General features: G+C 46.0%; 5 protein-coding genes across 5 annotated transcripts; 2 read left to right on the forward strand and 3 right to left on the reverse strand.

Annotated features, from left to right (window-relative positions):
• Positions 1–219: 219 nt before the first annotated feature.
• On the forward strand, positions 220–916 carry FPOAC1_005384 (uncharacterized protein; the record flags this gene model as incomplete). Its single annotated transcript, XM_044849912.1, has 3 exons — positions 220–599; positions 645–811; positions 864–916. The coding sequence occupies 3 exons, from the start codon at positions 220–222 to the stop codon at positions 914–916; spliced, it is 600 nt and encodes a 199-aa protein (XP_044708622.1).
• A 1,184-nt stretch (positions 917–2,100) lies between these two features.
• On the forward strand, positions 2,101–4,521 carry FPOAC1_005385 (uncharacterized protein; the record flags this gene model as incomplete). The annotated part of the gene is made up of 1 exon (XM_044849913.1): positions 2,101–4,521. The coding sequence occupies one exon, from the start codon at positions 2,101–2,103 to the stop codon at positions 4,519–4,521; it is 2,421 nt and encodes an 806-aa protein (XP_044708623.1).
• Positions 4,522–4,633: 112 nt separating this feature from the next.
• FPOAC1_005386 (uncharacterized protein) lies at positions 4,634–6,647 on the reverse strand (the record flags this gene model as incomplete). The annotated part of the gene is made up of 4 exons (XM_044849914.1): positions 4,634–5,550; positions 5,733–5,765; positions 5,812–5,868; positions 5,966–6,647. The coding sequence occupies 4 exons, from the start codon at positions 6,645–6,647 to the stop codon at positions 4,634–4,636; spliced, it is 1,689 nt and encodes a 562-aa protein (XP_044708624.1).
• A 562-nt stretch (positions 6,648–7,209) lies between these two features.
• Positions 7,210–8,773, reverse strand: FPOAC1_005387 (uncharacterized protein; the record flags this gene model as incomplete). Its single annotated transcript, XM_044849915.1, has 3 exons — positions 7,210–8,558; positions 8,612–8,699; positions 8,750–8,773. The coding sequence occupies 3 exons, from the start codon at positions 8,771–8,773 to the stop codon at positions 7,210–7,212; spliced, it is 1,461 nt and encodes a 486-aa protein (XP_044708625.1).
• Positions 8,774–9,282: 509 nt separating this feature from the next.
• Positions 9,283–11,411, reverse strand: FPOAC1_005388 (uncharacterized protein; the record flags this gene model as incomplete). Its single annotated transcript, XM_044849916.1, has 3 exons — positions 9,283–10,350; positions 10,403–11,306; positions 11,353–11,411. The coding sequence occupies 3 exons, from the start codon at positions 11,409–11,411 to the stop codon at positions 9,283–9,285; spliced, it is 2,031 nt and encodes a 676-aa protein (XP_044708626.1).
• Between the last annotated feature and the right edge of the window lie 1,196 nt (positions 11,412–12,607).

Genomic DNA, 12,607 nt, shown 5'->3' on the forward strand with positions numbered 1-12,607 from the left:
TTGTCTATTTTATAAACACCACGGCTCATCGTGGGTATAGTTAAGTACTGAAGGGATTAAGGTGAGGATGCCAATCCTTCCCCTGGTGAACCGTTGGTGGGACGACTATTGCTTACTGGACCGCTACGGTCTAGTCTAGGCGATATATAGTGGACGCAAAATAACTCATCTCACGATGTTTTTTATCACCACAATCGAAATCCATCATCACCAGTCAAAATGCCAGACCGAAATGCATTCCCGACAGAAAATCGCTTCCGACGTGCCTTGTACGCACTCCCATTCCTCGCCATCACGGCTCTCATGACACGAGCATTTGGAATGGCTGAACCCATTGGTCCTACCATTGAAGAAATGGTGAAAACTTCTGTTTTTACTGGTCCCGGGGTTAATGTTCCGATCATAAAAGGCTTCTATGGTATCCCGATCTTGGATGAAATTTTCAACGTCGTCACAGCTGCGTTTGCGAATTTGCAGTTCTATGTCGATAAGAAAGCGTATTGGCAATCGTTGGTGTTTCTGACCGATTTCGCGGGAATGTATGCTGTCGTTCAGCTTGAGTCTTATAGACCGGGGAACACGTTTCCTATTTCCAAATAGTAAGTTCATGAACCCACTGAAAGTATGCGCTAATTATTGGTCAGTCCCGTTGTATTTTTGTTCGTTTCTCAAATAATCGCCATTGGATGCACTGCACCGATCTTCTTCTTCCTGGCTTATGTCTTTACACCTGCGTATAAGCTCACCACACCAAGCTTAGGCCGTGTCGGTGTTGAACCCTGTAAAGCTATTTATGCAGCAGTCGTATTGGGTTATTATCTTCCTCATTTCCCATCTTACTTTAGCGTTTCCCTCGAAAGCAGAAACTGGTGGAATTGGATATGGCAGCTGTTCCCTGCCTGGTGCTGCAGTATAATGTTTGCATTAACCAAAGTACTCGCTCGAATGAACAAGTCCAATGGGAAACTCAACTCTGAGCGTGACGCGCTTCGAGTCTTGATGGGAGCTTGCAGCTTCATAAGCATGGGGACATGGTGGTATACTGTCGCATCGATGAATGACTCTGTATTCGAGGTCTTTGTACCTCAGTACCTAATTAATTACCCCCAAGAGCCCAGCGTCGGATTGCGGACCGTCATTCAGTTCGATTATATTTGCTGTTATGTGGCAGGGTATTTGTGGTTGGCCTATCATTTTCGGGATCTCGAAAAAGTGGGAGTTTGCAGTATTTCTTGGGTTCGAGCGATCGGTGTTACTGTCGCATTGGGGTTTGTGGTTGGACCGGGTACGTTGTTTCCCATTCTTTGGCTGTTGAGAGAGGAGTTGCTGGTGGCGGCGAATGGTGAGGTCAAGGAGTCTAATGATTGAGGACAAAGACTGAAGGTGGGCTGTCATTGAAAGAGACGTGGTGACTCGAATCATGTCAGCTCATCTAAGATGTTGTCGGGGTTGAATGCACGTCAAGCATACCATATCTAGTCTTTGGACAGTCATCAATCATTAACTATCCAATTTCACGTCACAGACCACTCAGGCCTGGTCGACTCCACTGAGGCTGCTATAAATTTGGAGATTTTAGCGGGTGTATCGTCTTACGGATTGTTGCCAAGCGTAATGGGTGTTACGGCAAAAGTACAATGTGTATGACTCAGGCTGCAGTCACTCTTTGGTGTTTAATATCAGAATGACTGCCAAGTGTCAGACATAAATAAGTAATCTGGAACATCCCGTGCCCGTCTCTTGTTTACTATTAGTAGACTATCCGTCCTTGTTCTCGTTCTTAGTCCTCGGAGATCGGATGGTCTTAGCGTTGATTCAGTACGACACAACCAATCATACCCTCGAAACTTGACACCGGAAAGAGTTTAAAGGTAGTGGCGATGGGGGGCTTGAGATTTGAGTCATTACTTCACCGATTGGCTGCGTCGAATAATTGAGCCACTATGATCCTGAGAATGGGGACATATCTTTGTGCCTCCAAGACAATAGGGCTGACTATGATAAGTATTTAACCAACTGCCATGGTCCTCAAATTTCGCTGTTGATTAAACCATACCTCTTGTTTAAGCTCTCACATCTTTCGCCTGTTGGCTCTCCAACATGCCGCCGTCAATTCTCCAGGCCTCAAACGCCCTTCACTACACCACAGCCATCTCTGCTGTAGGCTTTTATCTTTTCCACACTGTCGCCAATGTTGGACGGACAAAACCAGCAAAGACTTCTTCAGCACGTCTTTTTGATCGACTTGCTATTGGTCTACTACTTCTCGGTTATGTGGCCGAGGGTGTAGTCACAATTCTAGAACGAAACGACCAGAGCAAAGAAGCACAGACTGTTCATCTCGTTTTGCTCATTACTATTTGGCTACTTATCTCGATCCAACAAGATGCACTCCGGCTGTTGATCCTGGGCACATCGCTTAGTACACTTACTTTCGAGATCCCATTGCTAGTATTTTCTGCTCTCGGCAATCTCAGCACTGCTCTTTCTGTGACACGACTTGCCAGCCAAGCAGTTCGGGCCCTCCCTCTGTTTTCCCTCGCAATTTACTACCTCACCTATCGCGGAAATGACTACACTGAACTTTTCAACAATGAAGAGTCAGAACCCTTCCTTCAGACAAGCGGCGCCTCAGAGTACACCAGCTACGGGACTCAGCCACCCAGAGACACAGATTATAACAGCGACACCTTCACTCAGGGCAGCGAAGAAGACGACGATGTTATCGACATTAAGCGCGAGCGTGCAAAACGACTCAACGAAAAAGGTGGCTGGTGGGGATATCTCGCCGACTTTTCCATCTTTGTTCCCTTCTTAGTTCCCAAGAAGGATCGCAAGGTTCAACTTTGTATCTTGCTCTGCCTTACTTGTATTGTTGCTACTCGAGCTTTCAACGTCTTGGTGCCCCGTCAACTCGGTATCGTGGCAGATCAGTTACTGGCAAAGGAGAACCCGTTCCAGGCATTGTTCGTCTGGCTTGGACTGAGCATGTTGTCTCACGATATTCTTATCGGTTTCATTGTGGACCTGACCAAGATTCCGATCAAGCAGTTCTCCTACCGATCACTTACAAATGCTGCTTTCAACCATGTTCTTTCTTTGCCCATGGAGTTTCACTCCGAACGTGATTCTGCCGAGGTCATGAAAGCCATTGAGCAAGGCGAAGCTTTGACAAATGTACTGGATACACTCCTCATCGAGCTTCTACCAACATTCGTCGACTTGATGATTGCTTTCATCTTCTTGTACTGGAAGTTTAACAGCTACGTCGCTCTGGCAATGGCTGCCGCGGCCACCACTTTTATAACCTTTGAAGTATACGCCACAAGCTGGAACTTGGACAACCGAAGAGAGTCTTCCAAGTCCAAGCGAGAAGAAGTCCGTGTCATGCATCAAGCTGTTCAAGGCTGGCAGACCGTGACTTATTTCAACATGTTTGGGTTTGAGAGGCGCCGTTTCGGCGGTGCAGTCGACAAGCAATTGAACGCTGCCAAGGCCTGGGAGAGACGAGACGCTTGTATTCAAGCTTTGCTGAACGCCATCGTACCCTGTACTTTCTTCATTTTGGCCAGTCTTGTCATTTACGACGTTTTCCAGGGAGGTTCCTCACCAGGTGATTTTGTCTTTTTCATCCAGTACTGGGAGTACTTGATTTGGCCTCTCAAGTTCCTGTCTCATCAGTATCGTTATCTCATGTCGGATCTGGTCGATGCCGAGCGTCTTCTCTACCTGCTGCAGACAAAGCCAAGCATCACCGATAAGGAAGGGGCCAAGGAACTGGAGAAGGTCCACGGTCGTGTTGAATTCAAGAATGTGTCTTTCTCCTACGATCCTCGCAAGACAACCATCCAAGATCTTTCCCTATCAGTCGAGCAGGGACAGACTGTGGCACTTGTTGGAGAGACAGGAGCTGGCAAGTCATCTATCATGAAGCTTCTTCTCCGCTTCTACGATATCAACCAAGGTTCTATCACTATTGATGGCCACGACATTCGTGATATCACTCTCAGCTCGTTGAGGGACGCCCTCGGAGTTGTCCCTCAGGATCCCCTGTTATTTAACGCATCAGTCCTCGAGAATATGCGCTACGCCCGACCTTCAGCTACAGACGAAGAGATCTACGATGCTTGCCGGGCAGCCGCTATCCACGATAAAATTCTTAGCTTTGTCGACGGGTACAACACCGAGGTTGGAGAGCAGGGCGTCAAGCTATCAGGAGGCGAGATCCAGCGATTGGCAATCGCTCGAGTGTTTTTGAAGAACCCTCCTATTCTTATCTTGGATGAGGCAACCAGTGCCATCGACACAAACACCGAGTCCAGCATTCAAGGTGCTCTTGATGAGTTGAAACGCGAGAGATCGACATTTATTATTGCGCATCGACTATCGACAATTGTCAGTGCGGACAAGATTCTCGTCATTCATGATGGAAAGGTTGTTGAGTCAGGAACACACGCCGAGTTGATCGCAATTGAAGGAAGATACAAGCAACTGTGGAACAAACAGATTGCAAACAAATAGACAACGGTGTTTAGAGGCTCCAAACATGACTACTAGCATAGAGTTCAAGGCGTTTTGCATTCTTAGACTTTTCTATATACATTATTAATTCTGTCTGTTGATTCGTACCACCTTAGTCGTACACCGATGCCTTTGACCACTTCGACCGCGCCCTGATTCTCTTTCCATAAGTATAAAAGATAAATGGAACTGGTATTAACAACGCCGCAAAACCACCAGTAATACTCGACCCGGGTCCTACGCCAATATTATGGTAGAGCGGCCCTACGACCAACGGAAACGCAGCCGCGAACATCGATCTCAGGAATGTATTCGCTGCGATAGCAGAGGCGGCGTACATGGTGAATGTATCAACAAGGTAGTTGAGTGCTGCTTGAAAAATAGTAAAAAACCCTGTTCCAAGCAGGACTAGACCAATGCAAGGAACAATCCAGTGAATGCTGGTGTTCCCACCTGTCCAGGCGATGATAAATTGTCCACCGCTGAATATAACTGAGCCGACCATCATTGGCGGTAGGCGCTTTTCAGGTACAGCTCTATTTCCGGCGGCATGATAAGCTTTGTTGTAAAGAAGTTGGTTGTAGACGTTGGCTGAGCAGCCGAGTATGGCTCCGAGAAGAATGCAGATGAAAGGAAGAGAAGACACAAACGTGCCCCAGCCTCTGATCTCCCTGAAGATGATGGGAATGGCGCCAAGTTGCATGTACAGAATACCATAGCAGAAGCTGGCGTATAGAGCCACGAGAAAACAGATGGGTGTACAGATAAGTTGGATTGGGCGTACGAGAAACTTTCGAGAAAGCTCTGCTATACTAACATCCCACTCTTCGAACTTGGCGTGGAGTGCCCAGTTTCCAGTCTCATGTCGTAGTCTTCGAGCCTTGTAGATCAGGAGCTTGGGTGGATAAGACTCATCTACGAAGATGACTGCCAATATCAAGAAGAAGATCTGTATGAAGGCTGTGACATATTCTGTCCATCTCCAGCCCAGGCTTGGGTCTTGCACGAGAGCAGCCGATACAATGGGACCTGTAGAAATCGGAATTAGCTTCATTCTGCCAATTGTTGGAAGATATGAGTTGAAGAACCATCGACGAGGAAGATTCTATGCGATAAGAAGTAGATATGGACTCTATTTCATGTTGACTTGATGGAGGGGGCATGATAGAGTTATGTAACCGTTCACGCTTAATACTTATGAAATGACATACCTAGGACAGGACCTCCAACTACAGCCATAGCATCTGTACAAGTTAGCATGTATTTCATTAATTTCTTGATAAAACTTACATCCAGCCATGGCTATACCTCGCTCAGTCGGGGCGTACAGATCTCCCAAAACACCACCTGAATCAAGGTTAGTATGATGTAGATAGTTCGCAAGGTGGACGTCACTAATCAGTATTTGTCACAGGCGCGGAACAAAAGAAAGCACAGAAAAAACGAGTTATCATAAGAGTTTGGACATCTTTTGCGACTGCTGAGCCGAAACTGAAGCACATCGCAATAAACATGGGGATGAGAACGGCCTGTCTTCTTCCGTAAACCTCTGACAAAGGAGCCCAAAGAAGAGGTCCAATGCCAAAACCGACGAGGAAAAGGGTCGTTCCTAGTGTAGCAGTCTGCGTGCCAATATTAAATTGTTCTGCGACTTGTCGTGTTCCTGACGAGTAGGACGATGATGCCCAAGTTGCACTCATTGTGACGCATCCATACAGCATGGTAGTGATAATCTTTTTCTTCATAGGCCAATTTATTGGGCGATAGGGATCATCAGGCCCGTCAAAGTCGACGATCTGGTCCTCTGTTGTCTTGACATGAGCCAGAGGGTGAGTGAATTGCGGGACTGGCCTGGATCGGATTCGAGACAAAGCTGATTCTCTTCGAGAAATAGTTCTCGTCATGGACATGCCATTGGCAGGTGCCCTGATGCTCTCCCACCCATTGTCGCCCAGAGAGTAAGTGTCCGAGTTGGCTCGATTGTTGCGATTTGTTGGCGAACGAGATGGATGTGACTGTGACGATATCGAAGACTCTTCATCACTGGTATTATTTCCCGATGAAGACGTAGAGTGACGCGTTTGATCTTCCCTAGCGGGATTATGCAAATCTTCAGATTTCTCCATTATCAGATGATCGAGAATCCACTTGATTAGGAAGAAACACCAAAAATAAAATCGTGTGAGGGTCTTGAAGTGTTTTTATGTAGGTAATTCAGGTTTCTGACTGTACCGGTACCGTCATCGGCGACAGGCTCATACAAACAAAGTTTAGACATGGGTGATGGCGGTGGCAAGCGAAACTCGGTCAACGAGGACCTTTGGCCGTTTTATTTTACGTCATTATCGGTTAGTTGGACACTTTTTTTCTTCCTGACAATTCGTATTTGTGGAGACTGATGGATGATCAGTGCTCGTTTCGTGTTGGTTCCATTTCTACGCGTCGCGACACCGACGTTGAAGACGAGTGAAGCGGGAATAAGATGTGAATAACTTCATCGGCAGAGACATGCCGATTACGGCCCGGTACGTGATAAGTCAGGGGTGATTCGTAAACTCGAACATCGACTTTAACTCCGAGCAATACAATTATCCTAGTTTATTCCATCTCGACATCTCGCCTTCGCGACTTCATTACTGCCGAGGATTGACGCATTGTCCTCGCTCAATCTTCAATCCAAAAAGGTTCTCACTTGACCACCTCGCCCTTGTCTTCCTTCTTGAGATCAAACTTGTGCTTGCCAAAATGGTCTAGCTCCGACTCTGTTAATTGTGTTGGTAGCTGGACTGATGTTGAGTACTTGTAGTATTCCAAGCTTTGGCTTATAGCCGCAACAACCATGTCTGCTTCCAACGTTGCAATGACAGATCGTTTGACAGAAGGCAAAAGACCCGCCAGCTGATTTAAAAGTTCATGGTTTGAAAGCAAGTTCTCCTTCGTCGTGGATTGACCGTAAACCTTTCTCAACAGATTTATGATACCACCTGCTTGAATGACAGTACCGGAGCTCCAGACGCGTAGTAGCTCCGGGTAGTCGATATGCCATTCTCTTTGCTGATCCATCTCTCGGATAACTTGCAGTCCTTGTACGAAACACATCAAGAGACAAAAATAAGTAGCTTTGCGAAGATCTTCAATAAAGTCATCCCTGGAGTTGACCTTGATGGTTGTCGGCTGTATCGGACATCCCGAAGCTTCTGCTTCGGCAACTCGCTTTCTCAGTTCTGCTGACGTGCATCTGAAGAGGTGTGCACTAACAATGTTCGATGCAGGGACATGTAGTCTGACTGCTTCCTCACACGACCATGCACCCGTCCCTTCCGTGTTGTGGACGTCTTGAGTAGCCTTGTCTTGAACGTGTCCCGCGACATGTTCTCCTTGCGAGTCTCGAGTTCTGTTGATGTCGACGGCTATGTAGATGAGAAACGTGTTGTAGAGCTCATCGGATTTGTTCCACTGTGTAAAGATGTCTGTGGCTTCATCACAGCTGAGTTTTATACCTTTCGTGAGAATGTACCAGACCTCGGAGATGACTGACATCATTCCTTGTTCGATGCCGTTGTGAATCATCTTCGCATAATGACCGGAGCCTCCAAAACCTATAGGGCTGGTACGTGGTTTTCCGTCGCCATTACTAGCTGCAACAGATCTCAGCAATGGCATGATGATTTCTAATGCTTTCGGATCTCCTCCTGGTGACATGGACGGTCCAGTCCGCGCACTTTGATAACCGCCCGAGACGCCGCACCCAACATAGTAGATGTTATCCACTGCAAGCTCTATCTGTCGTCGCTCTGTATTGATATAATGTTCATTGGAACAGTCCAGAATGATATCCCCTCTGTCCATGTATGGCCGAAGCTCCTTGACGCACTGGTCGCCAGGACTACCGTGTGGGATACTGAAGACAATGACTCTTGGGTGATTATCAGACCTGACCTCTTCGCATAGTTGGGCGTAGCTTTCTTGACGATGAATCCGACTTTCTTCGTCAACGCCTTTCATTATCTTTTCCGTGGCTCTCGTATTATTCTCGCCTATAACAGATAAGCTTAGTAGAGGGAAACTAAATTGTATGCTTTTCACGCACTAATATCAAAATAGTAAACATGGCAACCTTTCTCTGCAAATAGGAGAGACATCATGGAGCCCATGCTGCCTGTTCCAACCATTCCAACCTGGAAGAATCTATTAGCTGTGTACCACATCAGAAGAACAATTTGCTGACCTTTCCTATAGTATTTTCTGACATGATGACTGCAAAAGTCAACAAAAAAATGATAGTTGGGTACTGGCTGTGCTGGAGAATGAGGATTGGGTATATGATAGATCGTGGAAATTATTTAACAGAGATCAAATCATTAATCCATCAATGCAATATTTCTCTTTGTGAAAAGTAATAATTGCCATTGTTTCACAGAGTGCTGAATAGATATCTATTCGACACGTGTTGAATCTGATATCAGGTTGACGTCATTATGAACAACCCCCGGCCTATCTAACATTCAGTCAAACCAAGTTATATTTTATCTATTATCTAGAATCTCACTGAACTTGATAGATAAGGGGAGGCACTTAGTCTGTTACATCGTGAAAGATCGTACTTTTATATAATTTAGCTTATAATGACCAATGGCTTATATAATGTAGTTACTTTAATCTTAATATCAACTCCTGATTATTAGATCTAACAATTATCGTAGAATACTATATAATATTCGATCGCTAATAACTACTCCGCGACGAACATATACAAAAAAGCTAGGGTGATTCGGCTGCCTTGATAATCACATCACTGGCCTTCTCAGCAACCATGTAGAGAGGCAACGCGATGTAAAATCCAGGAATCTTGGGAAAGACACTTGCATCAACGACTCGAAGGCCCTCGGTACCACGAACCTTGAATTCAGAGTCGAGAACAGCCATGGGGTCATCCTCTGACCCAATGGGGCATGTGCAAGAGGCGTGGTGACCCCATGCCTCATCCATGAGAAATTGCTTTGCATCTTCCTTCTGTGTCACATTGTTGCCAGGCCAGACTTCATCAAAGTCTCCATCAAGGGGAATGAGGCTGTCGAATGCTTTGCGAGCAAACTGAAATCCCTCATATGTTGCTTGCAGATCCTTATCACCTTCTCCGTTCTCGTTAACTCCGGTACCGTAGTAGTTGAAGTTGATTGCCGGCATATCTCTCGGGTCCTTCGACTTCAGTGTGACAGTTCCAGCATTATTGCGGCTGTGAGCCTTGAGAATAATCCATGCCCAGTGTCGAGCATCTGCAAGCGAGTCATAGGCGTAGCCGGGGAAGTACCCTGTGAACTTAGCGGGCGCGCCAGAGATCAAAAGATCGGGTTCATTCTCAGCGACTGAGGACTTAATAACAGCTGCCAGTGCAATACCATTGGTGGCGTATACTCTCTTGCTAATAGGTCCCAGACCAGTTTCCCAATCTTCCAGGCAAGGATCAGAATCCGTCCGCATGAAAGTACATTTGGATGTGATTACAAAATCCGTGGCAGTCTTGCCAACCACTGTTGCTTCGTAACGATCTTGAAGATTGGTTCCGACACCAGGAAGATCAACCAAAACAGGAATATCGAAAGACTCGAGTTCCTTCTTAGGTCCGATGCCACTGAGCTTGAGAAGTTGAGGCGTGTTGAAGCTACCGGCAGAGATAATCACTTCGCGTTTGGCGTTGACGCTACCAGAGTCGCTGGGCTTTGTGGATATAGAGCGAGGATCAGCGTTGTATAGACTGGAGCCTTCAAGGTAGTCAACGCCAACGGCACGAGGCTTGGAACCACTCTTGTCGAAGCGGATCTTGGATACCTGGGAGAAAGTAAGTAATAATTCAACGTGTTTTTAGTATTGTTTAACTAACAAGAGTATCGAGCTTGATATCAAGATGATACTTGCGAGAACCATCCTTGTTCACAGCATTGGCCGTATCAAGAATTAAATCGCGAGGTCCGCCTCGAACTGAGTTAGTCATGGAGAGCGGAACCTGATAAAGGCCAGTCTTGCTTGTCTGGCCTGGAGCGTTGATATCACGAAGCAAGATCTGGCCAAGTCCGCCAATTGTGTGAACAAGAAATCCTACCAGACTCTTGCCAGTAGCCGAGGCAGCTGAAATGACCAGAGAGAGGAACTTCAGATCTTCCAAGACCAAGGTGAGCGAAGTCAAAGATGTGCCGAGCCAGCCTTTGAAGCCATGACCGACAATGCTGCTGGGCAGGTACATATTCTTCTCAAGTTTCTTGAAATACGACTTCATGTTGCTCGGGTTCCATGAGTCATCGCCAGTGAGAGCAGCGATATAACTCCAATCGCTATCATGCGCACCAACAGTGATAAGAGCATTGTGTCGTGTGCATCCACCAAGAGTTCCAGCGCGAGGATACAAGATACCCAGTGGCTTAGCATCCTTAGGTGGGTCAAGTCCAACATACAAACTACCATCAGACTTCTCGTAAGTCATCTTCGAATCTCGTTTCTGCTGTTCAACGTCGGGATAGTGGTTGACAAAGTAGTTCCATCGCGTCTTTTCGAATTCGGTCGATAGGAGGTTCAAAGCTGGGACTTTCTCGACCAGGTCATCGCCAGAGTCACCACCAGCATCAATCAAGAGGACTTTGTAACCTGCAATAGCAAGGTTAGCTGCGACAGGGCCTCCTCCTGCACCTGAACCAACAACTACATAGTCGTATTCGGTAGACGTTGTGTCGCGTTTGCCGATGAAGGGATTGTGAGATTGTTCATTGCCAATGAAACCCGGCGGAATTAAGCTATCGACATTAACAAGACGTATGAGAGATATAATTGGTCACTCACGAGCCCAGGACTGGATCAGATAAGACTGACACTACCGAGAAAAAGATCGAGAGCCGCATCTTGACGGGAATGACACGACATAAAAGGCTGAAAGAAGGAATATCACGCCAAAAGATAAAGGACGAAGAATGTATTTGATAGATTAATACAAGACATCTTATGGACTCTGGCTCAGGGGCTGACAGGAAATAAATACGAAAACCTAGAGTTGCGCAAATTATAGTGTCGCATAATGATGTTGCAGTTGTAACGAATGTGGAGATGATCAGCATACAATCTTGTGGCAGTTGAATACCAATACAACGCTATGAAAGTTTATATATGCCCTTTATCGATACACTATATACGAAAAGAATAAGTACTATGATACCATGATTTGCTCTAAGAGCCCTATCTTTCGTGACGAGGCTGCTACCATTGATCATTAAACTTCGAGGAACACCCACATCAACTATGGTGACATGATGTTAAATGTTGCGGAATAGTGACTGAGACAAGCTCACATGGCTGTCCTTGTTAAAATATAAGGTGATGAGATTGATGTAAGGATGAAGTTCTAGCTACTGACCTGACGCGTACATCTAAGCTATCTGACAGACGGATCGGACTATCTATATGCCATCAAATGCAGTCCATCTTTAACCTCAACAGCCCCAGACGCGTTCTAGGACTCATTTGTGAGACGCGAATTGTAATCGCAGTTGTCACGCTGACTAACCGGACTGTAACTCACTCTAAATGCCGGCCCGAGTTCATATAGGCTAAAATACTAAAGTTCTTAATGTTTGCTAGAACCAGGGTTATGTATGTATGTATGAACGCGCTGATCTATATTAACGTTTCCCCATATAACCCTGCAAGGCTAAACCTTCCCCTATCCCTGGAACAGACGAAATGCAATAAAGACGCTTTCATCTATCAAGGTAGAAGAAGACTAACAAATTGGTTCTGCATCTTGAGATACAAAATACATACGTAACCGTAACCCTGTCATAAAAGTCCGAGGAAAAAAGTCCGAGCTGCCCACATGGCCTGTGTACGAATGGGCCTCGAGGTGGAGCTTTGATCCTTGCCGTCTAAATGTAAACGGACACGACAATATATTCCTTCTCAGACTGTCTGGACTGTACGATATGATATTATATAAGATATACTATGTGTAGAAACCGGAAAGAGTTTGAATGGAAGTATTGCTCAGCAGGCTCGGGCAGTTGAACTTGCTCTATTTCTAACAACAAAAAGTAACATGCTTTTT

The sequence above is a fragment of the Fusarium poae genome, chromosome 2 (assembly GCF_019609905.1).
Source record: "Fusarium poae strain DAOMC 252244 chromosome 2, whole genome shotgun sequence".
In the NCBI taxonomy this organism is placed as follows: domain Eukaryota; kingdom Fungi; phylum Ascomycota; class Sordariomycetes; order Hypocreales; family Nectriaceae; genus Fusarium; species Fusarium poae.